Here is a 25531-nt window from a genome sequence, read left to right on the forward strand (position 1 = left end):
AGCGGGGTCCAGGAGGTTTGGGTCCACCAAGTCATATCAGGGCCTAAATTTAGACCCACTTTGTTCTTGTCTGCATGCTGATGACAGAGGACTCTCGGCTCTCCGGGGTTGTCTGCATTCTCGTCCACCAGAAACAATGCGGTCGGCCTCCCCGGCAAACAGGGACGCTGACTCGCCCCGAAAAACCCTGAAAGAAAGAACAAGGCTTTCATGGAATATTGTGTTTTAATTGCCGCAGACTCATCATGTGTATGATACCCCATGGGGCAATAAAATAAGTTACTCAAGGACAACATCTCACCCCCCGTTCCTCCACCACAAACCTCAGCAACATAATTCTTACTGAATTCAAGGGGAGTCTACGGTGCTGGGTTTAAAGTGCTAAATGTCACGGGCTATTTTCAACAAATCTGGTGTAGGCCTTTGTGTAAGAATGCTGTAATGTACACAGAGAAATTGCAATACAGACAAAACTACACTGAGACACGAAGGAAACAGTAAAAAGTGAGAGCCCAAGTGAGAAAGAGAGCGATGTGGGGAGACACGACGCCTGAACTCCTTTGTCGGCTGTAGTTTTCCTCTGAGCTGATCCACTCCCCACAGGAACACTCCATGGCACTGCTTCAAAGCTCAGTCACGCAGCACACAATCCCATCCCTTATTAGCAAAACAAGCTAATTAGAGACTTGTTAATGGGCCGTGCTACGGGTGCCTCTGCAAAGCTGGAGAGATCAACACGGCAAAAAAGAAAAAAAAGCTTTGCAAACATATCACAGGGAGCCCTGCACAGGAAAACAAACCGATGACAAGCAACTGGCAAAGTAGTCATCTCACCTATCAGATATAACGATTCATACACGTATGCACTCCTACGCACATTGGGTGCGTGCGTGCACACACACACACACACACACACACACACACACACACACACACACACACACACACACACACACACACAGCAACTGGAAAAAAAAACAAGTGAGTCAGAAGAAAACCAGCTGGGACTTAGAGTGTCATGTCCGGCGTTAGACATCCGTGATGCGGATGCTGATTGTGATGCGTGTGTTAATGTGAAAGAGAAAGAAAGACATTGTGCAAGAGATACAATTCTCCAAGTATTGAGGGACAGCTGGCGTGTGCTCATTAGCCAGTGGACAACAGATAACCAACTCAACTACTTCCCGTTTGCGTTGTGTAACTAACTTGAGAAATCAGATGCACACAGGTGACGGGGGAGTGCATTGGGCAGAACGGGCCAATCCTCTCAGCGACGCCGTCCTAATTATTAATCAAGGTTCTCTGGTACCCTCTGGTGGCATTACGTGCAAACTGCACGTGACGGCCGCTTCACATTTGTTTCGTTAATATTTGTATCTTTTAAAAAAAATTATATATATATATATATATATAATTCTTGTTGCTTTTCTTTCATACGTGTTCCTAATTTTTGTCCCGTTGTACTCTGTATTACATGACTGAAGTGATGATACGCTTTGACTTGGTTTGTATCCAAAGTTCGTTAAACTGCCCATTTGAAAAAAAAGAAAAAAAACCGTCCACTTCATGTCATACAGGGTGAACGCAACAGTCAACGTCATATCCTGCTTTGCTGTTTACTCCTACACTAACTTGGGTCGGAGTGACGAAATCGCAGATGAAAAACTATATATCCAGTATTGAAAAACTGATAAAATCAGGTGCACCTTCTCTCACTGCGGGTCGGTCTTTCTTCCCTTTAAAACTAGCTCAAAAAACGGCAGACTAAAAACTCGCGCCTTTTCCCATCTCACGGCTAGTTGCTACTTCACCAAGCTACACCGGACAGAAGCCCCGCCCCATCCCCGCACTTTAAACCAATCACACTTAATCTGGATTCTTCTTCTACGTTTCCTCTTTTCTTCGTCATTATTTTTTAAAGGCGGTTTCATCCGAAATGATGCACTACTGCCTACCACTGGATTGAAAAGAAGACTAAATTCTCATATCTAATGGAAGTTTATTAGAGTACAAAAAAGTAGAACGTTTTCCCGCACTCCTCGTCCCATTCTCTAATATAATATATCAATCTAGACTCTGAGAGAGCCTGGAAAGCTTTCAGCAGCCCCTGCACATCCTTTCCAGTAATTCCCACGATATAAATGCAATCCATCCATCTATCCATCCATCCACCCACCCATCCATCCATCGATAAACTTCCTCGCTGCATCAACAACTATCTCTATTCCCTCTGATTTCTTTCTCTGGCACAGTTAATCACCATAGCCAGAAATGCCAAGAACTTAATTTTGTCCTTACAAAAAAAATATTCATCATGCTTCCAACCTAATTTATTCCCCCTTTACTTCTTGAATCTCCCTAGCTGCTTCCTCATGGCTTAGACTTCTCTTAGATCTGATCCTCATGACTTCCATCTCTTTCTTTCTCTTTGGACAGTCTGCTTGCCATGCCTCATGACTCCCCCACACTGATTACACTTGGGTTCTTTTCCAGTTTCTACCACTGCACATCCCATCTCCACATTTACCACGTCTATGCACAAGCGAGCTGTGTCCAAATTTCCAACAATCTCTGTACTGAATGGGTTTGGGGGAAATGCCTTACTGGGTAACTGATGTGATCTAAGAATACTTTGTCAGGCAGGATTTCTGATTCAAACTGCAACATAACAGATCTTGTTTCACACATTTCTCCTTCCTACATCCCAGTCATTCTCAGAGACTGAGTTGCGAACCACAGGTGGGTCACAGGAGATTTTATTTGGGTAGCCAAATAAATTTGCAGATTTCTTCCATAGGCCTTTAAGATTTATGTCTGCAGTACACCTTTGTGCCACATGAGGAAGCTCAGTGGTATTTCTACCACACACGGTTTCCGCCAGAAATACGGAATGCTGCGTTGCGCTCTCCTCTTGTACACCAGACTGGAATGCAATACCAAAAAGCAAGCAGGCCCACTGATCACATTAGCAAAGTGAATGTAAAATTAATACGTATATTGGATATTTGGAGTAGGCCTTAGAAGATAATAGTCAGGTTAAGTACATAGCACATCTACTACTACTACTACTACTACTACTTTAGGCTGCTCCCATTAGGGGTCACCACAGTGGATCATCCGTTTCCATTTCTTCCTGTCCTCTGCACCTTCCTCTGTCACACCAGCCACCTGCATGTCCTCTCTCACCACATTCATAAACCTCCTCTTTGGCCTTCCTCTTTTCCTCTTGCTTGGCAGCTCCATATTCAGCATCCTTCTCCCAATATATCCAGCATCTCTCCTCCACACATGTCCAAGCCATCTGAATTTCGCCTCTCTCTATATATATATGCCCTGTCTCCCTGCCTACCGCCTAATGATTGCTGGGATAGGCTCCAGCATCCCCTGTGACCCTGAGAGCAGGATAAGCAGTTTGGATAATGGATGGATGGATAGATATCTCTTCGAAATGGCTGGTTTACTTATTCAAGATAATATGAGGTGACGTGGAAAGGGCAGTAAAAATGGTCAGGAACGTTCATTTATGCACAAATTCACTCGATTTATAGATAAGGCCTATTGTGAATTGGGTCGCGATGGTTTGTCATTTTTAAAAAGGAGTTCCCCATAAAAAAAAGTTTGGGAAACACTGCTCATTCTGTCTATGACTGTCAACAACTCTGCTATATTATTTAAATCTACTTGCATTGATCACATACAGTACTCCATCAACAGCGCCCTTTCCTGGAACTCTTCTATTAAGTCGGAAACATTACATTTGGTGGCCACCTACCTCAGGTAACAATGCCTTCTTCAGTTGTGTCTGGGACATACAACCAACAATGATCAATTCACTTCTTTTAACATCAAAGCTGACATCACAAAAGTTGTCTTTAATCCAACACTACTTCATGTCTTTCTGACAAAACTCCAATTCTGACCTTGCTCCCAGCAATTTTATTCCAGCCAAGTGGATTTCTCTTCTGTTCTCACTATCACCTCTACAACTTGACACTTCTTCTTTTTCCTATCTAATTTTTCCTTCAAACTCATCCACCTCTATCTTCCGCTCATACGCTCCCAAGTCTTAACCTTGACTGTAACCCAAACCAAAACTTTACTCATTGCCCTCAACATAATTTTAGGTTTATGGCGATCACAAAACGTTGACCCCCCCCCCAGTTTACCCGCTTCCGTAACGTTGCGTGGATACTGCGGAGGCCTTCAGCGACGACCAGGCCGCGGCCCGCATGAGGAGGCGGGGCTACACGCCCCACGAATATGAAGCCGCGGCAAAAAAAACAAAAAAACAAACCAAAAAAAAAAAAAAAAAAACGAATATGAAGCCGCGGGCTGCGGATAGGCGTACTTGTCAGCGGCCGCGACTGAACGATTTCATTGGTTTAGAGGCCGGAAAAGGCGGAGCTTCTTTTCCGTCAGACTTGGTGAACAGTCAACCACGGTCTGGCTAGTTCGCTTGGCGTGGCGTGGTTATGCAGAATGAAGACAAACAAGAAACACACACCAAATACACAGAGTGACAGCTGGGTTGTCGTTGCCGCAGGTAGGTTAAGAAACGGGATAAAACAACTAGCTGGCTGGAATAACGACTGGTTATCGCTAGTGAGCTAACTCATACCAACCCAGTGAGTTTACACAGAAGTCGTGCTTGTAACTTCGCCTATCTGTACAGTTTAGCGAATAGACCGTTTCCCCCCCCCCCATCCTTCTCCTTTTCTCTCTCCCCTTTCAGTGATCTAGCTTTCCATTTCTATTCAATGCTTCCCCTTCCCACGTCTTTCTCTCGCCCCCACTTCCAACTAAGTTCGGTGAAATAATTCTGTTTACTGCATCCAACCACCACCCATCAAAGCCTGTTAAGGAGACCACTATTGTTTGCAGTTTTGGGTTTTAACGGTTTTTGTTATCTATCTATCTATCTATCTATCTATCTATCTATCTATCTATCTATCTATCTATCTATCTGTATTATCGATCGGCTATCAACAAAGTAGTTTTGCAAATTTAGTAGCAAGTATAATTTAGTTGACAACACTTTGGAAAGCTGCATTTAGGGAAAAAACACTTATAAAATGATTTCAACTTGTTTGTCCCCTTTTGTCTTATATTTATTTTGGTTTTCACAGACTCAGCCATCGACATACAGAAGCATGACAGTGACCCTGATTTTGTGAGACTGAGAAATCCCTCAACAGGTACTTGATGACAATTTCTCTCTCTCTCTCTCTCTCTCTCTCTCTCTCTCTCTCTCTCTCTCTCTCTCTCTCTCTCACTCACTCACTCACTCACTCACTCACTCACTCACTCACACACACACACACACACACCATCCCCATTACCCCTTGCAGAGTTAACACTATCCCTAACCCTTCCTATCTGGTAAACCGTACCTGCAAACATGGCAGTTTAAGTAACATAGTTCTCCATCATCTTCTACTGCTCTGCTGTTCCAGATGCGGCGTCTTTGTACCTGTTGAGCAGCGGTGATGTGCAGCTTTACGAGGTCAAAGCATTTAAAGAAGACTTTCACTCCTGGTTCATTGGACAGACTGTGCAGAGAGGTTTGTCTCATTAATGCATTACATTTTATTGATCGGTGATTGAAATTACCAAACATGCAGAGATTAGCAGAGACTTGCAGATACCAAGGTTTTGCTTATATTAGCATGCATTATGAGAAATGTGTACATCTGTTGTTATTTTTAGCAGTCTGTGCAAACTCATTATTCAAGCATACACCACAATCCAAATAAGATTTTAACTGACATGATCCTTACGTGAAATACTGAATTTATAAAAAACCCAAGACTAAGAATCAGTCAGTTTGGCCCATGAAGTGTTTATGTTTTGTTACATTGTGTGTTTACATTGTGACAGATGGGAGACTTCTCTTTATTACTCCAATGGACCCTCTCTATCTTATTTTGCCTTATTTAATGAAAGCTGAAAAGGAGGTAAGAAAAAGAATTCTTGTATTTATCCCATTTATCTAACTTTAAAAGGGTTGATATTGGCTTATTTGTAATTTTTCGGTTATAATGTGATTTTGTACAGTTCAGTGGGTAGAGCCAAGCACTAACCGTTCAGGGTGAACCGTTTCCTTCCTGCTTGGGCTTAATGTTTAAAATGTATGCACTCATTTTACTGTTTGCAGTTTACTTGCACATTTTTACATGCCTGGATTTCCAGCGTCTTAATGTTTATGGAACACTCATGCTATACACATTTCACTTTTTTTGCTTTATAGATTGCTTTACTTTTTTTTTTACTCATTATGTTTATCATTAACTTAATTTTCTTACATTTTGTGTTATATTTTAAGACTGCAATGCATCAAGTCAAATCCCCGGTAATATGAAAACTTGCTTGGCAAGAAAACAGATTCTGATCTTGATAGTGTAATGTAATCTAGACAAACATAAGGCAGACAACATAAATGTAAGCAATCACATTGAACTGATATCTGCTGATGGTGTTGGAAAAAGACAGAGAACTAGTGGGACCACAGCTTGTTTGTCAACATCTATTTGTTGTTGTTGTTGTTGTTTGAATTAGTTTGTTGTGCTTTCTTTAATTTGTTATTCACATCGCTGAGTGACAGAGGTTAAGATTTAACTGGGTTACAAATTGCAGCTTTAACCGTCTCTTAATAATAATAAATTATTCTTCTGCTTCTTCTTCTTTGTCTTCATCTTCTTCCACCTGATTTTTAGAGTCCTGCTAAATTACCCTATACATGTTAGGGAGGATGCTAGGAGGATTCTTAGAGAGAAGTGGCAGCATTGTGTTGGTCATAGTACAACTTGACAAGTCAAAGCTTTGACAGAGACTTTCTCTGCCACACACTCTTGTATGAGTTTTGTTTTTAATTTTTGTTCCTGTTGTTTTAATTCCATTTGTTTATCAGGGACAGTTCCAGCCCATGGATCAAGTGGTACTGGATGAGGAGTTTCCTGCTTGCCCGAGGCTGCTAAGCTGCACACGGTCCCGGGCTTCCCTACACCACATTGCTGAAGAGAAAGGTTATAAGTTGCTATTGCAGATTTTATTAATTAGATGGTTATGTTTATTTCTGTGATGACATGATTGTTATTACTATTTTATTTTTTTGGACTTTCAGAGGTGGGAGGCGTGAAGTTTCACAGATACAGTCAGGGGAAGACCATGGACTGGTTAAAGATAAAGGTGGGCTATTCACCATCGTTGTGCAATATTAAAATCAAATTTACCCTTCTGTGCTCATCTAAGGAAAACACTAGCTCAGGGATTTCCCACATGATACACTTCAACAGGTTTCAGTCAAGCCAGAATGAAACTGCACTTACTGAACAGGTAACACGGTAGAAAAATACCCCTGATCTACTGTTAGAAAAAAAAATTGTCTTGAGTTCGAATCCCTGTGTTACCTCCGGCTTGGTCGGGCGTCCCTACAGATACAATTGTCCGTTTCTGCGGGTGGGAAGCCGGATGTGGGTATGTGTCCTGGTCACTGCACTAACGCATCCTCTGGTCAGTTGGGGCGCCTGTTCGGGGAGGTGGGGGGGGGGGGCTGGGGGGGAATAGTGTGATCCTCCCACGCGCTGCGTCCTCCTGGCGAAGCTCCTCACTGTCAGGTGAAAAGAAGCGGCTGACGACTCCACATGTATCGGAGGAGATATGTGGTAGTCTGCAGCCCTCCCCAGATCAGCAGAGGGAGTGCAGCAGCGACCGGGACAGCTCGGAAAGAGTGGGGTAATTGGCCGCATACAACTGGGGAGAAAAAAGGGGACTTTTTTTTTAATTGTCCATTAGGATGTATTGGAATCTGTGTTGTGGATAAGAACATTCTTACTTATGGCGGTGGGGAATTGTTGGTGCAGGTGGAGAGGACGGTGACTGCCCTCAGGAAGAGTAACGTCGCAGTTGGAGAAGGAGTGAAGTCCACAACATTCATCAGGGTGAAGATGGAGTCTGACGCTCGTGACGGTGAATCGTCTTCTTTCCTGGTTCCTAGTTCAGTGTTTCAGATGGGTCCTAAACAACACACATCTGTTTCTGAAACGGGGCAGACATTTTCCTCTTAGAGAGAGAAAGCATCAGTAGATTTGGGTCCCTTTCCATTTTGTGAATATCCTCTTGTTCAAGAGTTGGTATTCACCAGTAGATGGCACTAGAATCATTGTAAGCATTCTAATACAACAATTGAGTTCCCCCTCTGTACTTATGCTGCATTCACATAGAATCCGGGAGACTGTAAACGGCAGCTGGCGAAACGGAACGGGAAAAACCACAAACTGCGCGACGAAACAGCAGGACGGTAAAGGGGAAAAAGTATATGGGTTGCTATGGTGATGTATTGTTTGCAGAAAAAAAGTTAAATTGTACAAACGTGTTTTATGTTTTATTTAATTATATACAGCAATTCTGTCAATTCATCCATCCATCCATTATCCAAGCCGCTTATCTGAATTCGGGTCACGGGGATGCTGGAGCCTATCCCAGCAGTCATTGGGCAGCAGGCGGGGAGACACCCTGGACAGGCCGCCAGGCCATCACAGGGCTCAGTCAGTTCATAGACCTATAAAATTACGCTGTCCAAGTCTGCCATCTTTCCTGTTTTGTGATGTGTGATGTAACATCCGGTTGTAAATGTCAAACTGGACAGCAGTGCTGTCTGCCGTGGCCGTCGTCTGCATAATTTGCCGGTGTCATCTGATTTTATCGTCCTGCTCTCATCCACAATGACTTCCGGTTTGCCGTCTGCCGTTTACCGGATTCCGTGTGAATGCAACATTATTCAATCAATTTTATGTCACGCACGCCCATCACTTGACTTTGTTAGTAGAATTAAGTGGTCATCACTTAGTGTAATATAGTAAATCCCTAGGTATAACTTGAACTCTGTCACTTCCATGTGCTGTAGAAGATTACCTTCGCTATGCCCACGGCCTTGTATCCGAATACATCAGCAAAGACTTGAGCAAAGCCCTCCTTGAGCACTTACAGTAAGTTCACTGATTTTAATTACTTAAAAGACACAGTTGTAGGGAACGATGTACAGACGAAGCCTGCCTCTCACTCTATTCCTGCCTAACAGGTTACCCGAACTCACCAGCCCCAAGGAGACTGAGCCTCCTTCTAAGGTAGACTCCCAGCTGTTAGACCTGCTTATTTTATGGCACCACAGTCCTACATGCTCCTGAAACCACCGTGCACTTTTGCCTGACTTTGCTGTGTTCATGAGTTTACGTCATGATAGTAACCCTCCTCACCCTCCATGTCTCAACACACAGTTGTTTGAGAATTACCACATTCACAGCATCTTGTCATTGCAACTAGCATGTCCTTCCTTGGTGATTTTAGTTTTTGCTTAACCGAGTTATGGACAGCAGGTGATTTTTCCCTCCTCGTTTGGCAGAAGCGGAAACTCTCAGACAAACCAGTGGAGGCCAAAGAGGACTACACCAAATTCAACAGTGGAGATTTCACCCGCAAAGTGAGTGTATATCGACTGGATTTTGCCCAGAAAGTTAGTATGCACAGAGCAGCGTGTATAAGAAGACCCAGTCGTTTCTGAGGCGATTCTGTGGCCTTGGACGGCTTTGAGCACACAAAGCCGCGGTTCCACCATTTTTATTTTTGTTGAAGCCATTATGTGTTCTCACTATCGGCAAGGTTTTTAGTCCCAGAGAGACTTAAATGATTTCTAGTGGCAGTTTTGTTTAGAGAACACAATTTTGGACTCGTCCCCGGAGACCTTAAAAGACTCACAGGTTCGAGTGGTTCACCTTGTGAAAACTTCTTTACTCACAAAGTTCATGATGTGTAATAAATTCACTGCCGTCTCTGCCCAAGGTTGTTGCGCTCACCTATTGATTATATTTTTCTCCTCTTTCCAGCCGCCCAAGAAGATGACAGCTGCTGAAAAAACTCTGGCAAAGGTGGACAAAACTGGCATGAAGACTTTGTCATCTTTCTTTAGCCCCAAGGTCAAAGCAGAAAAGAAATGAATATTGTATGTAGCTGTAGTTTTCTACCTTATCTGTGTGTGCACGACAGTTTTGTAATAAAGAAGAAAATATATTTAATGTTGAATCCATTTAATTTATAGTTTGGATTGGAGGCTTGTACACTGATTTGTAATGAAATGAACTGACGTGCTTCTTTGTAAATTGAACAAATGGGCTACTAATGGCATGGATGTTCTTAATTTTTAGGACACAAACTGACATGACTTGTTTTTGCAACACTATTGTCAGTTGACTAAGTGAGGGGCTAGAAGCTGCAACCAAAGCAACAACATGACACCGTCTTGGCACCTGGAACCACGAATGGGCAGCAACCAGCAACAGTTGGGCTTCCTCTATCCCACTGAAGTGTCCTAGAGCAAGACACCGGATCTCCCCCAATTGGAGGGTTGCTGATCCGGTGCTCTAATCTCCCTGGAGGCAGTGTATGTTAAAAGAGACTCCTCCTCTCAGTTATCAATTTAGGATCACATGTTACTGGATGTGATACAAATAATTATTATCTGCCACACTAAAAGCACTATACAGACACTAAGAACAACAATAGCAGGAGCAGCAGTGACTGTACCAACAACACTGCTGCATGAACACAAGCAGATTTCACTACAGTCAGTCTTCTCTTCTTTCACTGTGGCATAGCGTTTAAAGTGGTGGCACGGTGGCACAGTGGTTAGCGTGGTTGCCTCACAGCAAGAAGGTCAGGGGTTCGAACCCCAGGGTTATCCAACCTTGGGGGTCATCCCAGGTCGTCTTCTGTCTGGAGTTTGCATATTCTCCCTGTGTCCACGTGGGTTTCCTCTGGGTGCTCCGGTTTCCTCCCACAGTCATGACATGAAGGTCAGGTGAATCGGCTGTGCTAAATTGTCCGTTGGTTTGAATGTTGTGTGTGTCGGCCCTGTGACGGACTGGCGGCCTGTCCACCGTGTTTCTCCGCCTGCCGCCCAATGACTGCTGGGATAGGCTCCAGCAGCCCTCGACCCCAATTGGGATAAGCGGCTTGGATAATGGATGAATGGATGGACTTCAATGGTGTCTTGGCTTTAATTTATACCCATTTCATTTTGAATCAGGATTAGTGGGAAAACGACAGTTCCTTTTTGGTTGGTCGGACCAGCCCTGTAAACACCAATGTCCCTGACAGACTGACTGAGTGACTGACTGAGTGATTATGTTTGACACGACTGGGCCGCTGGATCAGGTGACCAACAACGTCTCTGAAGTTAGACGATTGGTTGGCCGAGCACTGAGAGGCATGAGGGAGAGCGCACAGTTAAAGCACCCCAAATAACAACCACTTACACGAAACATGGCGAATTCACAAAAGGACCGCGTCGCTTTTGCGGCCGCTAAACCTGCACAAATAACATAAAAAGACACCGTGTAATACTCAAAGCACCCGTAAAGGGTGACATTCACACCTATCTGCGCTGCCAAGCAAACAGCCTGTCGGTGCCCCGGTGCTATTTGCACGTGTTTAAATTAGGTAATTTGCATAGATTTGGTGCAAATTAGCCCCTTTCTATGCAAATGAGGCTCACTGTAAAAAAGTCCAATTCACAAACACCATTGCTAATAGCGACACGCAGTTAGAGTGAAAATGATTAGCGTCCTCAGAGAGTTGGTGGTGGCTGGCGCCCAGACTTTCCAGTGGTCATGGCAGCAGTGATTGTAGCCAGGCGAAGGCGTCGTCATGCCAGGCGTGCTCACGAGTGGAGATTTCGAAGGAGAACGTCACCTTTTGATTTAACTGAGACCAAAATCATTCACAGGTACAGGTTGCCAGGTCCAACAATTCTTGCTGTACTTGATGACATCAAGGATGACATTGAACCTACCTGAACCTGCCTACTGGGTTCTTGGCGCAAAGCCACCATTTATACTTTGCGACATGGATAATTGCAATGAGACACAAAACAAGAGCAAATTGCACTCAGCTGCTAAACTTTATGGCCGTGTTTGCACTATAATATCATTTGCGCAATATCTTTTGTGAATCGGGCCTTGAGACGAGGCAGATAGCGGCTGCAAGTGATGCATAATTCATTGTGCTATCAGCGGCAGCAATCCATTCTTTTGTGAATTCGCCTGTCAGTATAGAGTGAGTCTTAGAAAGACAAGAGACATCCGCATAGAAACCGATGAAAGAAGAGGAGGAGTTACCACATACAGATTACAATCATCCATCCATCCATCCATCCATTATCCAAACCGCTTATCTTGCTCTCAGGGTCGTGCTGGAGCCTATCCCAGCAGTCATTGGGCGGCAGGCGGGGAGACATCCTGGACAGGCCGCCAGGCCATCACACAGGGCCCACAATACACACACATTCATACCTAGGGGCAATTTAGTACATTCGATTCACCTGACCTACTTGTCTTTGGACTGTGGGAGGAAACCGGAGCACTCGGAGGAAACCCACCTAGACACGGGGAGAACATGCAAACTCCACACAGAGGACGACCCCCAAGGTTGGGCTTGAACCCAGAACCTTCTTGCTGTGAGGCGACCGCGCTAACCACTGCGCCACTGTGCCGCCCAGATTACAATCAAACATCCCAAAATATGGGTGGAAATCATTGTTCTCGAACGTAGCTTAGCCATGTCATGCGATATGCTAGTTCAGTACACTTTAACAACAAATATTACTGGGATCACTGCAGAAAATTGCAGATCAACATTTAATATCCAAATTCACAATATAGACACTACCACTGACTATCCCTCTAACAAATTGGCCACCATTTTGAACGTTGACCATACTCGGTCCAGCCATATACTAGGTTTTGTCCGAGTATTGTTTACTGTTAAGCCAACAAAGACCTTAAACTGAATTTAAGTTTGAGTTATTAAAGGCAAGAATGGGCTTTGAAACATATCTCAGAACTATAAAATACCCAACTGCGTTGTACTTAAGGCAATACTAAAAAAGACGAGTCCTGATAAAGGGACCAATAGTTGAGGTTATGTGGTCCACCTGTTTGAGGACGTGACACCTTATAGAGTTACCGTTCAGGTTGAATCGTTCTGCTCTTGAACCCATGCTGCCTGTCAGTGTCAGCGTTACAATCATCCCCTTATTCAAACTCACTCAAAAGCCCTTGAATAAAAGAGAGACGATCACCTTGGGATATCAGCATTATAATAAAGACTGCATACCTCGCCTGCTAGAATTAACTGAGATGGAGCTGAATGGTCGGAGGTGAACTAGTACATTGGTACAGGCTGTGGCAACTAATTTCCTCAAGCAGGACAGTAATGACTATCTAATTTAAGACGGTGGTTCAAAATGTTTTGTCTTGGGTCCCTGCTTTTTTAACTTGGGCTTAAAGCGCAGCGTCTGAAACGCACTCTGCACCACTTTGGGCAAGTGAATCGGGTTCCTCTGCAGCCGTAGCCGGCTGCTTGTGGACCCGCCGCTGGTTTTCTTCTTCGGGATGCAGTCCTTGGCACTCTCATGGAACGCTTTCTGCCCGGATCCATTGGTGAGGCGGGGGACCCGCAGGACCCAGTTGGAGTGGAGGTCATGATCACTGGAGCTGGTGGCCACTGTCAGATGGAGGAACAGCAAAGACTGAGAATACAGAACAGTTCAAACCACAGTAAACCTTGGATGATAAATCCATCCATCCATTATCCAAGCCGCTTATCCCAATTAAGGGCGCAGGATGCTGGAGCCTATTCCAGCAGTCATTGGACGGCAGGTGGGGAGATGGACAGGTTGCCAGGCCATCCAGGGCCGACACATTCACACCTAGGAGCAATTTAGGGAAGGGGGAACTGGGGGGAATAGCGTGATCCTCCCACACGCTACGTCCCCCTGGGGGAACTCCTCACTGTCAGGTGAAAAGAAGCGGCTGGCAACTCCACATGTATTGGAGGAGGCACGCGGTAGTCTGCAGCCCTCCCCGGATTGGCAGAGGCGGTGGAGTAGCGACCGAGACAGTTCAGAAGAGGGGGATAATTGGCCAGATACAATTGGGGGGGGGGGCAACAGAGCTGAAGACCGTATCAAAAGAGTAAACACAATATGTGACAAATCCAGTGGTTAGCATTGTTTCCTCACAGCAAGAAGGTCCTGGGTTTGAGCCCCAGATCCTTTCTGGGTGGAGTTGTGGTGTTGCAATATACCGGGACTGACGCTAATCGTGATATTTAAAAAGCTGCTGTAAGTCTTCCTGGACATTTAAACTCACCAATGAAATCTACGTCTGCGTGTCCATCATCTACGTGAGGTTTGTGAACAGACTCGGAGTCGCAGCTCGCAATGACCGCATCCAAGAACTGTAAGGTGTCCTCCTCGCTGGGGACCGGAGGGGCCGAGGGTTTGGCCCTTGATATCTGTGGATTTAACAATGAATTGAAACTGTTGTTTGATCCTCATTCATTGGTATAGTGTATGAAAGTTGGAAGCACTTTACAATAACGCGTACTTTATAGAGTTTATAAGCGGCTAATAATTGTTAATAACTCGTTTATTAATGCGTTATAAAATCAGTAATAAGGAACGAGGCCTTAATAAAGAGAATTTTTCTGATTGCCAGGTAAGGAGCCCACGAGCAGCGTCTCCATGGACATCCTCTCGAAAACCGTGTGATTAGATGACGCTTCGCCACATTTCACTAAGTGCTACCTAACTTTAACCCTGACCATAACCTTGAAGTCAACCGCTGTATACATATAGATGACAGTAGTCATCACTACTGCGTGAAAATCGACTTCTGCGTGTGCATTATATATGAAATTGTTAATTTGCTGAAAACATGATTTCGCGGTCCTTGCCAGTCATGTGGTTTCTGAAAGAATGTCTACGGAAACACTTGGAGGGATCAAATTTGGGCTACTAATCTGGCAACTCTAAAAGCTATTGTTATGAATGCGTTGTAATTCTTAACACATTAATACGTTAATTAAGTAATTAGTAGCCCCTTATTAACCCTTTATAAGTAAGTGCCTTACTGTGAGGTAAGCAGGTTAGATAATGGATGGATGGATGGATGAAAGTCTTTTTTTTTGCTGTAGTTCACTCAATATTCCACTGACCTGTGCGTCCTTGGTGGGTGGCGGGGGTGCAGGCTTTTTCCTGGAGGAAAGTGTGGCCTCGGCCTCGTTACTTGTGAGGTTGTTGACACTCCGTGTGTATTGTCGTCTCAAAGCCACGAGTTCCTCCAGGTACTCAAGGCAGTTCTGATTTTGAGAATAGAGCCATATGCGGTCCTCTTGCCTCTGGTAGTAATACAAGGCCGCGGTGGACTCGATACTCACAGAGCTTTGACTCCGCTTCAAAGGCGAGTTCACCTGGTCTACCTGTGCTTTCTCTCCAATCACGAGCATGGAGGTGCTGCGCACCAACCTGACCGTGCACGCGTTGTGGTAATCCTGTTCTGACCGATAACGACCGTCTCCAGCTTTGTGTCCTTGTTGGTTCGGACGAAACACATTATTAATCTTCCTGAACATACCTTTAATTTGGCCTCTTTAGAAGCATACGGTCTTCATTAGATTCCTTTGTCCCACTCGTGCATCTTTCCATATTTGATGCTGTAATCCAGTAGTTATTCTTCAGCGTAGGAATCAACCTTTCATACTTGTCCTGGTCCCTTTTACTAAGCCCCTACAGTGTGTAATGCTATCCAAGGTACTGAGAGTCACAAACAACTCAATCTGGTGGCAGAAACCCACACACCGGTCTGACACCCGCTTGTTGAATGTTATGAGGCTGCACTATAGCAACCAGTCTGTAACTGGACCCATCCGACTGTCATTACTACTAAGCTGTAGTCCCGTGTCGGATGTCCTGACTGGCCCTGCAGGGGACACATTTCCTATAAAGAAAGGCCTTTTCTATGGGAAACCCATACTATTTAGCAACTGTTGACATATTATACTCATAGTCAGTGTTCCCAAATGCATCAAATGCTTATTTCACTATTCTGCACTGTTATCATTGCTGTACTTGACATATTCATGTATTGTCTCATTGAGTGGCTGTTGTAAATCTGTTAGTGACTGTTTACTCTGTCCATGTCACACCTATTGTATATCTATCCGTGCTGGAAGAGGGAGCCCTCCTCCAATACTCGTCCTGAAGTTTAGGAAGTTTGGGAGGCACGGTGGCCCAGTGGTTAGCGCTGCCACCTCACAGCAAGAAGATCCTGGGTTCGAACCCCGGGGTTGTCCAACCTTGGGGGGCATCCCAGGTCCTTTCTGTGTGGAGTTTGCATGTTCTCCCCGTGTCTGCGGTGGGTTTTTTCCGGGTGCTCCAGTTTCCCCCACCATCAAAAGAAACATGCATGTTAGGGTTTATACTCCTGTTTGTGCCCCTGAGCAAGGTGATGGGGAAAGAACTGGAGTTGGTCCCCGGGTGGTGCATGAAGGTGGCAGCCCACTGCTCCTAGCTACATAGATCACAGCTAGGATGGGTTAATTTGCAGTAAATGAATTTCCTGAAGGGGATTAATAAAGGAAACTTAATTTTTTTTTAAAATCCCATTTCTTTCTTTGATAATTTTTTTTCCCTGTGGAGTTTTTCTTCATCAGAATTGAGGGTCTAAGGCAGGGGTGGGCAATCTTATCCAGAAAGGGCCAGTGTGGGTGAAGGTTTTTGCTCCAACCAAGCAGTTACACACCTGAGCCCACTAATCAACCAGTAGAGTCTTTGCTGAGGAACTTTTATAGGAGACACAGGTGCGCAGTTGCTTGGTTGGAAAGAAAACCTGCACCCACACCAGCCTTTTCTGGATAAGACTGCCCACGCCTGGTCTAAGGATATGCTTCCCTTGTATTATCTGTTGGAGAATGTAGTGCGACTGTTGGGTCCTCTGGGGCTGGACTGTGATTCAAGGCAATACTTAAAATAGAAATTGACCCTGCCTTGACACGTCATAACAGACGTGAAAACGCGACAGACACACAACATAATACTGTATGTGCTTGCAGCCTGCGACTGACTTGGGAAGAATAAGACTGGCCCACACACAGGTTTCATATCCATCTTAGTCTCCCTGCCTAATTAATAATAAAACATGTTCTCAAGTTTCGACTGCCTCTATTGCTCAGCTGCTCCGCCACAAGCCGAGACAGTCTGAAAGAGTCGTAATTGAAGGAGCCATAAACCAGAGAGCAGACAATGTAGACTATCAACTCGGGGGGAAAAAAGAAATCAAGGACGCCGAATGGCCTGAAGGAAATTTTCCATCACTTTCACCAGACAACTAACAAAACTAGATTACAGACACCTGCAATTTGTTTTAAGAACAGAACAGATTGAAACTCAAACTCAAAATCAGCAAGGAGCAGAACCAAAGAAGACAGAAGACAGACAGGGGAAATACAGAGCAATTCAGACCCATTTTACATTGATATTTACCACACGCTTTTATCCACAGTGACCAACAAGACAGTCAACAATTAGCAGATAACCCCCCCCCCCCCGTTATTCTCCCCAATTGTACCCAGCCAATTATCCTACTCTTCTGAGCCGTCCCGGTCGCTGCTCCACCCCCCTCTGCCGATCCGGGGAGGGCTGCAGACTACCATATGCCTCCTCCGATACATGTGCAGTCACCAGCCGCTTCTTTTCACCTGACAGTGAGGAGTTTCACCAGAGGTACACTGCACGTGGGAGGATCACGCTATTCCCTCACCCCCCCTCCCCCCGAACAGGCACCCCGACCGACTAAAGGAGGCGCTAGTGCAGCGACCAGGACACATACCCACATCCGGCTTCCCACCAACAGACACGGCCAATTGTGTCTGTGGGGACGCCCGAACAAGCCGGAGGTAACACGGGGATTCGAACCGGCGATCCCCATGTTGGTAGGCAACAGAATAGACTGCTACACTACCCGGATGCCCAATCAGCAGATAAATTTAACTGGCATCATAGAGCGCCACATAGTAATCATATCATAGAAGTACGTATATGAAAAAGTACTTCTACATTTTCTTACTAGTAATCACAAGGTAGTTGTACTATATGGAGTAGCAGTAGTACTAGTACTACAATTACTAAATAGTAATCATCATAGCAGTACTATGGTAGTAGAACATTTAGTGCGTCATAGCCCGGGCTGCACGTCACGTGGTGGATTAGTGTAAGTGCACCTCAGATCATCAGGTGGTGGAAAAGAAGTTTGCATATTGCTGCTCTTTCGCTGCCGTGTCAATTTTAGAGCAACAGAAACTGACGTCTTCAGCAGAGCTGGTGTAAAAGGGGAAGCGGTGAGCTGCGGTTACTATGAAACACTGTGGACATTTTTCTTCTGGTGGCGTAAACATGGGTAAAAACCAGCAGCACCAAACAGCGAATATTCATCCAACCGCTTTATTAAAAAGTTTGGCCAAAGCTGGTTTGTTATCTACAGGCCACACTGTGCAACAATCAGAACCATCCTCACCGTGGAAAACCTCGCTGAACATAAACACAAACATGGACAAACCACCCAAAAAAAAAAACAACAAAAAAACCCCCTCTCTCTTATTTTCCTTTTTCCAAGTCTGAAATTGTTTATTCCTCTTTATTTTTGACTTTCTTTTCTGCTTTTAAACCACACACCTGCTCATTTTATAGATAAACAGAACTGGGGCAGTTTCTTTTTCGAGCTAAGACAGAATTATGTTTCATCTGCTGCGGCTCTACTTAGCAAGATGGAAAAAGATACACCGATCAGCCAAAACATTAAGATCACCTGGCTTACATTGTGTAGGTCCCCCTCGAGCCGCCAAAACAGCTCTGACCCGTCGAGGCATGGACTCCACAAGACCTCTGAAGGTGTCCTCTGGTATCTGGCACCAAGACATTAGCAGCAGAGCGTTTAAGTTCTGTCAGTTGCAAGGTGGGGTTTCCATGGATCGGCATTGTTTTCCCAGCATATCCCACAGATGCTCAATCGGACTGAGATCTGGGGAATTTGTAGGCCAAGGCAACACCTTGAACTCTTTGCCATGTTCCTCAAACCAATCCTGAATAATGTGTGCAGTGTGGCAGGGTGCATCATCCTGCTGAAAGAGGCCACTGCCATCAGGAAATACCGCTGCCATGAAGGGGTGTACCTGGCCTGCAACTATGTTTAGGTATAGGTGGCATGTGTCAAAGTAACATCCACAAGAATACCAGGACCCAAGGCTTCCCAGCAGAACATTACCCAGAGCATCACACTGCCTCCACCAGCTTGCCTTCTTCCCATAGTGCATCCTGGTGCCATTGCTTCCCCAGGTAAACCACACACATACAACCGGCTGTCCACATGATGTAAAAGAAAATGCGATTCACCAGACCAGGCCACCTTCTTCCACTGCTCCATGGTCCAGTTCTGATGCTCACGTGCCCATTGTAGGCACTTTTGGTGGTGGACAGGAATCATCATGGGTACTATGACCAGTCTGTGGCTACGCAGCCCCATACACAGCAAGCTGTGATGCACCGTGTCTTCTAACACCTGTCTATCATAGCCAGCATTAACATTATCAGTAATTTGATCTACAGTAGCTCTTCTGTGGGATCGGACCAGACGGGCTAACCTTCACTCCCCATGCGCATCGATGAGCCTTGGGCGTCCATGACCCCGTCATCGGCTCAGCGGTTGTTCTTCCTTGTCCTACTTTGATAGGTACTGACCACTGCATACAGGGACACCCCACAAGTCATTACATTACATTACAGTCATTTAGCTGACGCTTTTATCCAAAGCGACTTACAATAAGTGCATTTAACGTAGGAAATCAGGAGAACTACTAGTCATCAGAGGTCATAAGTGCATCTAAACAAGCATCTAAGAGCAAAACCAGAGTCTTAAACTGGATGCGAGCAGCTACTGGGAGCCAGTGTAGGGACATGAGAAGGGGAGTTGTGTGGGAGAACTTAGGGCGATTGAACACCAGACGAGCTGCAGCTTTCTGAACAAGCTCCAGGGGTCTGATGGCCGACGCCGGGACGCCAGCAAGGAGGGAGTTACCGTAGTCCAGCCGGGAGATGACCAGAGCCTGGATGAGCACCTTTGCCGTCTCGTCAGTGAGGAATGGGTGAATCCTCCTGATGTTATAGAGCAGAAATCTGCAGGAGTGAGCAACCGATGCAACATTTGCAAGGAAACGACAGTTGGTCATCCAGGATCACACCCAGATTCCTCGCAGTCTGAGCTGGCGTCACCACGGTGTTGTCAATGGTGATGGCCAGGTCTAGGTGCGGGCAACCTTTCCCCGGGAGGAACATTCGCTCCGTCTTGTCCAGACTGAGCTTCAGGTGGTGTGTCGCCATCCACTCCGAGATGCCAGTCAAGCACGCAACAATGCGTGTCTCTACTAAGTCCTATCGTTTTGGAGATACTCTGACCCAGTCATATAGCCATCACAATTTGGCCCTTGTCAAAGCTGCTCAGATCCTTACACTTGGCTATTTTTCCTGCTTTCAACACATTAACTTCAAGAACTGACTGTTCACTTGCTGCATAATATATCCCACCTCTTGACAGGTGCCACTGCAATGCGATTATCAATGTTCTTGACTTACCTGTCAGTGGTTTTAATGTTTTGGCTGATCAGTGTAAAGCTGCCATAGAGGTGCATTGACCTGTAAAAATGCCAGAATCACTGTAAATGACGGTCATAACTCAAATTCTGTGTGTGATGCGAATCCTCTTCAAGAGAGTCTGGTGAACATCATTAATCTCTTTATGAAACATCATGTTACTCAAGAGCAGCTGTTAGACTGAAATTTACATGGAGTAAAAAAAATTTTTTTTTCTTTTAATTCTCACTTCCTCTTGATGAGGTGTATACCAGAAACACAGCTGGATGTACCATCTTATTCATACCAGACGTTTCAACTGACAGTCTGGAAAGTTCTGATGAACTGTTAGAGATCAATCTGCTTTTGTGATATTGGGCTATAGAAATAATATTGACTCGACTTGACCTCTTCTACATAGAAGACCGAGAGAAGATCGAGAGGTTTTTTTTCCTGTTCTTGAAGGTAGGAGCACAACTTCTATGGAGAAAATCTTAATTCATTTTGCTTTACAGCTCAGCCACAGCTCTAACTGCCTTATGTCAAGTTAATTATTGTATGTCAGTGATTCTCAATCAGGTCCTCAGATAGCATCAGTACTGCTGGTTTTCTATTCTACCAGGTAGTTCATTACATTCACCCGTGTCTGTTATTAGGACTGTAGTATCCGGGTATGGACTCGGTCTCAAAATTGCATTTTGAAGGTCTCATCTCGTCTTCACAGCATAATGAGTCAGACTTGTATTTGTCCCGGATGGTGCGGACTCATGATAATTTTTCAGTTCATCTGAGATCAATGAAGTGTAATCTAATCTAAAATTTCTATAATATTATCATGTCTCTGACACATTGGAAAACTGGAATATGAAACATTCCTTCCTTGGCGGAGGAAATAAAAATGCCTTAATGAATTTGACAGAGTAACGAAATTTTGACTTTTACTCGGTTGGTAGTGGTTAGCACTGTTGCCTCACAGAAAGAAGGTCCTGGGTTTGAACCCCAGGCAGTCCCAGGTCCTTACTGTGTGGCGTTCGCATGTTCTCCCCGTGTCTGCATGGGTGACCTCTTGGTGCTCCGGTTTCCTCCCACAATCAGAAAGACCTGCATGTTAATGTTAATACTCCTGTCTGTACCCTGAGCAAGGCAATGGAAAGAAGAACGGTGGCTGCCCACTACTTTCAGTGTATGTGTTGGGATGGGTTAAATGCAGAGGAGGACTTTCACCATGGGGATCAATAAAGTGTATCTTCTTCTTCTACTACAGTGACAGTCATGGTGTTTAATTGGACTTGCACTGTCCTTGTGTCTTTATAGATGATTTATAGAAAATTTGGACCTGTTGGTCTTGAGTTGGACTCGCCACCTTAAAGTCGTGGTCTGGACTTTCTATTGAACTGCAGTTGACAAGCTGGTGCTGGGTCCAGTATGAAGTAAAGGAAAATGCCTGTAAAAATGAAACCTATCTATGAACTACATGTGTCTATTTTCAGTGATGCTTTGTGAGAGCAGACTTTGGACCATGACGTATGGTGAAGTGGACGAGGTGGAGCCCCCCTCTCCTGACAGAGCTCCCCAGAGCTCCATCAGAGGAAGATTATGGAGAGCTGCTGCCGCCCTTATGCCTGCCTCCATCAGCCATGCTCCCATCATGCACCGCAAACACACCTCTCCTCGACACACCAGTGGTAAGGATGGGAGTGGGCATCATGAGACCAGATATCATATTATATGGATATATTGTACAGCTAGCATGTATACATCCGTATTGGGTTTCTTTCTGGATTGTGGTTCTGGTAATATTGTGATACAACTTAAATGTTGTTATTCCCTGGTTTTAAAGGCTGCATTACTGTAAAGTGAGGCAATATTCCACTGTTTTAGTGAAATGAACAATGAATGTCTCTACCTGCTTGGCCATCATATCCACATTACTAATGATCATTTGTCAGTGTTTTCTGCTGTGTAAATATCTTCTGCAAGTGGCAATAGTCATCTCTAAAAACGTCATCACAGTATTAAAAACGTATTTTAAAAAAAATCATGATATTTGGATTTGTCAATATCGTCCAGCCCTAGGTAAAGACCGATCACAACGTCGTTCTGTTACCCACAACTCCAACAGGGCTCTGGTAGAGTCAAATGCTCCTCTCCCTCATCAGGCACCGATCTCCCCACAGATGGAGATCCCCATCCAAGCTCGTCCGGGTGGAGATGTCCCCTTTCTGGTGCCCTCATTCTGTCAGAGCATCTGCCAACACTACAGTGACCTCCATATTGCAGGAGACCAAGTGCTGCCTCTCTCTGCCGACGACGGGAAGCTCCTACTCGGCCCCGAGAGCAAGGCCATTGGCCCTTTCCTCCATTCCTGCGACGTCCCGCTCGCCGCAGAAGACTCTCTCCCACCACAGGCTTCTCAAGCTGGCACTCAGGGCCAGCTGAGAGGAGGCTCGACCAGCTGGAGACTTGGCAGCGGCCGAGATCGTAGTATTTTATTCCAGGGGCGTGAAGAGCCCCTGTCCAATTCCCTCCTAAACCGATACCTGGAACACAAACTCTTGGACCTGTACCAGCAGTACATGCTGGAGAAAATGGACAAGGAGCAGAATGGCCCAGCGGGCTCCGACTTGGCTCCTACCTGCCCCCTGCTGGGCTCTGAGATGCTCCTGACCAGCCTGGACCAGATCACGCTGCAGCTGAGCCGGGAGGGGAACCTGGAGGCGGGCCTAGCCAAGGACATGGTGCTCAGCTGTCTGCGGCGGGTGGCCAGTGACATGCAGTCCAGCGAGATAAGCACTCCCTTCCTGCAGATCTCCAATGAGGCTCCAAAGGAGCAGCCGTCAGATGACAACGAGGGACAACTCATCAGCACCATCGCTCCCCAGCTTAAAGATGTTTTGTGATACTGTATAGCACTTATCCACACTCACAAATGAACAAATGAAAATAAAGTGATACACAATGATGGATTAATTATTGCATCAATGGCCTCATTGACCTTACTGAGACAGACACATGTGGGTGGCTAAAACATCCTGTAAATAATAATATGCTGCAATTCAGCCTGTGTGTGCAAAACATCATTTTCTTATTTGGTCATTTCATTTTCGTGATCCTTTATTTATGGGACTATTGAGATCAATATCTCTTTTATAAGAAAGACCTGTGCACACTCGCTTTACTTATACGCGCACAGCACACACACACACAATCAATTACATAAACTCAAATCTCAATATTTTTCTTTTACCTATTGCCATTTACTTGATTATAAAAAAGACAAAACTGAATGAGAACTAACAGAATGAAATGGCTTTATAAGAGCAGATTCAGATTTATAGTTCAGTAGTATTTTTTTTTGTGTAAATAGCTACTTCCCGATTTTGAATGTCAGAAAGCTGTGCCGCCCAAACAGATAGATAGAGAGAGAGAGAGAGAGAGAGAGAGAGGTTTGTACTTTCAGAGGTTTCTGAGAAGGATGTGGTCATTTTTGGCATGCGAGGAACAACTGCATTAAATTACACGTCTGGGCGGAAGGGGGCAGAACACACAGGAGGATCTCATCTTATCTGGATGAGATTTGAAAATAAATGCACACGCCTGATGAAATTCATACAAATTCAGATGAAAGACTTGATAACCGCAGAACAGACCTGTGGTCAGTTTGCCAGAAATACAAGATGAAACCTGGCATAACCGATTGGTAATAGATTTAAATGGAGAACACAGAATGCCAAGGCAGAAATGGTTGCCAGTATGCATCCCAACAAACAGAGGGACTCGCATAATAATAATAACAATAACAACAACAGCAACCACAATGTGCTTCGACAGAGAGGGGGTCCTGGGTTCGAACCCCAGGGTTGTCCAACCTTGGGGTTATTGCATGTTCTCCCTGTGTCTGCGGGGAGAGCATGCAACAACAATGATAATAATAATAATAAACTTTATATAGGCTCCAGCATCCCCGCGACCCCCGAGAGCAGGATAAGTGGTTTGAATAATGGATGGATGGATGGATGGATGGATGGATGGATAGCCTCTCTCATGCATGAAATGCAGCTCAAAGTGGTTTACGTCAGAAAGCAGCAGGCAAATTAAAACAATCACTAGCAGAAAAAAAGTACGTTCAAAAGTCAGTTTAAACGTGCTTTACTTGCTCATATGCAAAGTCATATCCCACAGACATATAACTTTTTTTTCATCCTCATGGATGATCAGAAAACTCCCAATGCAAAGGTGGAATGACATCTGAAATTCACAATGCAAGCTCAAGATGGCGCTGCAGACGATAGCCTCGGTTCTGTACTTTTTCTGTTTTTGTTTGTTTGTTTGTTTTGTTCCAGCGCCCACTCACCGATCACACAGCAGGGAAGAACTTTTAAGTCTCCAACTGTCTACCGGACAAATTTTTTTTTAACCGACTTTAACTGAAACTTTTAACGAAAGTCTTGTCAAGGTCTTGATCAGTACAGGCCCTGTGCGGACTACAAGAAGCACGCCGAAGGGGCAAGTGAGCCGGAGCGCTCGTTAAACTGCGACAGCGGGGACTCGGAACCGCGCTCCCGTCAATCCACCTGGTGAATGGCCGCTCTCTGGCCAACAAGATGGACGAACCGCTACTCCTAAACGGAAAGCGCCTCTTCTGGTCGGTCGGGGCACCTATTCAGGGGGGAGGGGGAACTGGGGGGGAATAGCGTGATCCTCCCACACGCTACGTCCCCCTGGTGAAACCCCTCACTGTCAGGTGAAAAGAAGCAGCTGGCGACTCCACATTTATTGCAGGAGACATGTGGTAGTCTGCAGCCCTCCCCGGATCGGCAGAGGGGGTGGAGCAGCGGCTGGGATGGGTTGGAAGAGTGGGGTAGTTAGCCGGATACAATTGGAGAGAAAAAGGGGGAAAAAAATCTAAAAAAAAAACAAAACCATAAAAACAAAAGACCTGGCTGATGGAGTGGAAATATCCAGACTCATTATCTCTACTATTCATTATCCTTGGGGATTTTAACAGATCAAACCTCA

At 45.1% G+C, this 25531-nt stretch overlaps 3 protein-coding genes across 3 annotated transcripts; 2 read left to right on the forward strand and 1 right to left on the reverse strand.

Moving 5' to 3' along the window:
* The first annotated feature begins 4420 nt into the window (after positions 1 to 4420).
* On the forward strand, positions 4421 to 10080 carry rnaseh2b (ribonuclease H2, subunit B). The gene is made up of 11 exons (XM_056289915.1): positions 4421 to 4543; positions 5127 to 5195; positions 5454 to 5561; positions 5878 to 5954; positions 6908 to 7022; positions 7121 to 7185; positions 7860 to 7965; positions 8903 to 8984; positions 9077 to 9122; positions 9398 to 9475; positions 9879 to 10080. Exons 1-11 carry the CDS (start codon positions 4480 to 4482, stop codon positions 9987 to 9989), a joined length of 921 nt encoding a protein of 306 aa, XP_056145890.1. The 5' UTR covers positions 4421 to 4479; the 3' UTR covers positions 9990 to 10080.
* A 3196-nt stretch (positions 10081 to 13276) lies between these two features.
* LOC130121043 (uncharacterized protein C13orf42) lies at positions 13277 to 15465 on the reverse strand. The gene is made up of 3 exons (XM_056289882.1): positions 15049 to 15465; positions 14202 to 14346; positions 13277 to 13554 (listed from the first exon to the last, which is right to left on the reverse strand). Exons 1-3 carry the CDS (start codon positions 15463 to 15465, stop codon positions 13277 to 13279), a joined length of 840 nt encoding a protein of 279 aa, XP_056145857.1.
* A 5372-nt stretch (positions 15466 to 20837) lies between these two features.
* Positions 20838 to 23412, forward strand: LOC130121045 (TLR adapter interacting with SLC15A4 on the lysosome). Its single transcript, XM_056289884.1, has 3 exons — positions 20838 to 20977; positions 22003 to 22197; positions 22589 to 23412. The coding sequence occupies exons 2-3, from the start codon at positions 22005 to 22007 to the stop codon at positions 23410 to 23412; spliced, it is 1017 nt and encodes a 338-aa protein (XP_056145859.1). The 5' UTR covers positions 20838 to 20977; positions 22003 to 22004.
* The last annotated feature ends 2119 nt before the right edge of the window (positions 23413 to 25531 follow it).

The sequence above is a fragment of the Lampris incognitus genome, chromosome 11 (assembly GCF_029633865.1).
Source record: "Lampris incognitus isolate fLamInc1 chromosome 11, fLamInc1.hap2, whole genome shotgun sequence".
NCBI lineage: Eukaryota > Metazoa > Chordata > Actinopteri > Lampriformes > Lampridae > Lampris > Lampris incognitus.

Bases quoted from the DNA above. Each gene is read 5' to 3' on its own strand.
- rnaseh2b (XM_056289915.1), top strand. From the start codon at position 4,480: ATGAAGACAAACAAGAAACACACACCAAATACACAGAGTGACAGCTGG. The intron at 5,562-5,877 runs GTTTGTCTCATT...ACATTGTGACAG, and splicing joins TGGACAGACTGTGCAGAGAG to ATGGGAGACTTCTCTTTATT. The intron at 5,955-6,907 runs GTAAGAAAAAGA...TTTGTTTATCAG, and splicing joins TAATGAAAGCTGAAAAGGAG to GGACAGTTCCAGCCCATGGA.
- LOC130121043 (XM_056289882.1), bottom strand. From the start codon at position 15,465: ATGTTCAGGAAGATTAATAATGTGTTTCGTCCGAACCAACAAGGACAC. The intron at 14,347-15,048 runs GTCAGTGGAATA...TTAAATCCACAG, and splicing joins CACCCACCAAGGACGCACAG to ATATCAAGGGCCAAACCCTC. The intron at 13,555-14,201 runs GTGAGTTTAAAT...TCCATCTGACAG, and splicing joins CGCAGACGTAGATTTCATTG to TGGCCACCAGCTCCAGTGAT.
- LOC130121045 (XM_056289884.1), top strand. From the start codon at position 22,005: ATGCTTTGTGAGAGCAGACTTTGGACCATGACGTATGGTGAAGTGGAC. The intron at 22,198-22,588 runs GTAAGGATGGGA...GTCCAGCCCTAG, and splicing joins CTCTCCTCGACACACCAGTG to GTAAAGACCGATCACAACGT.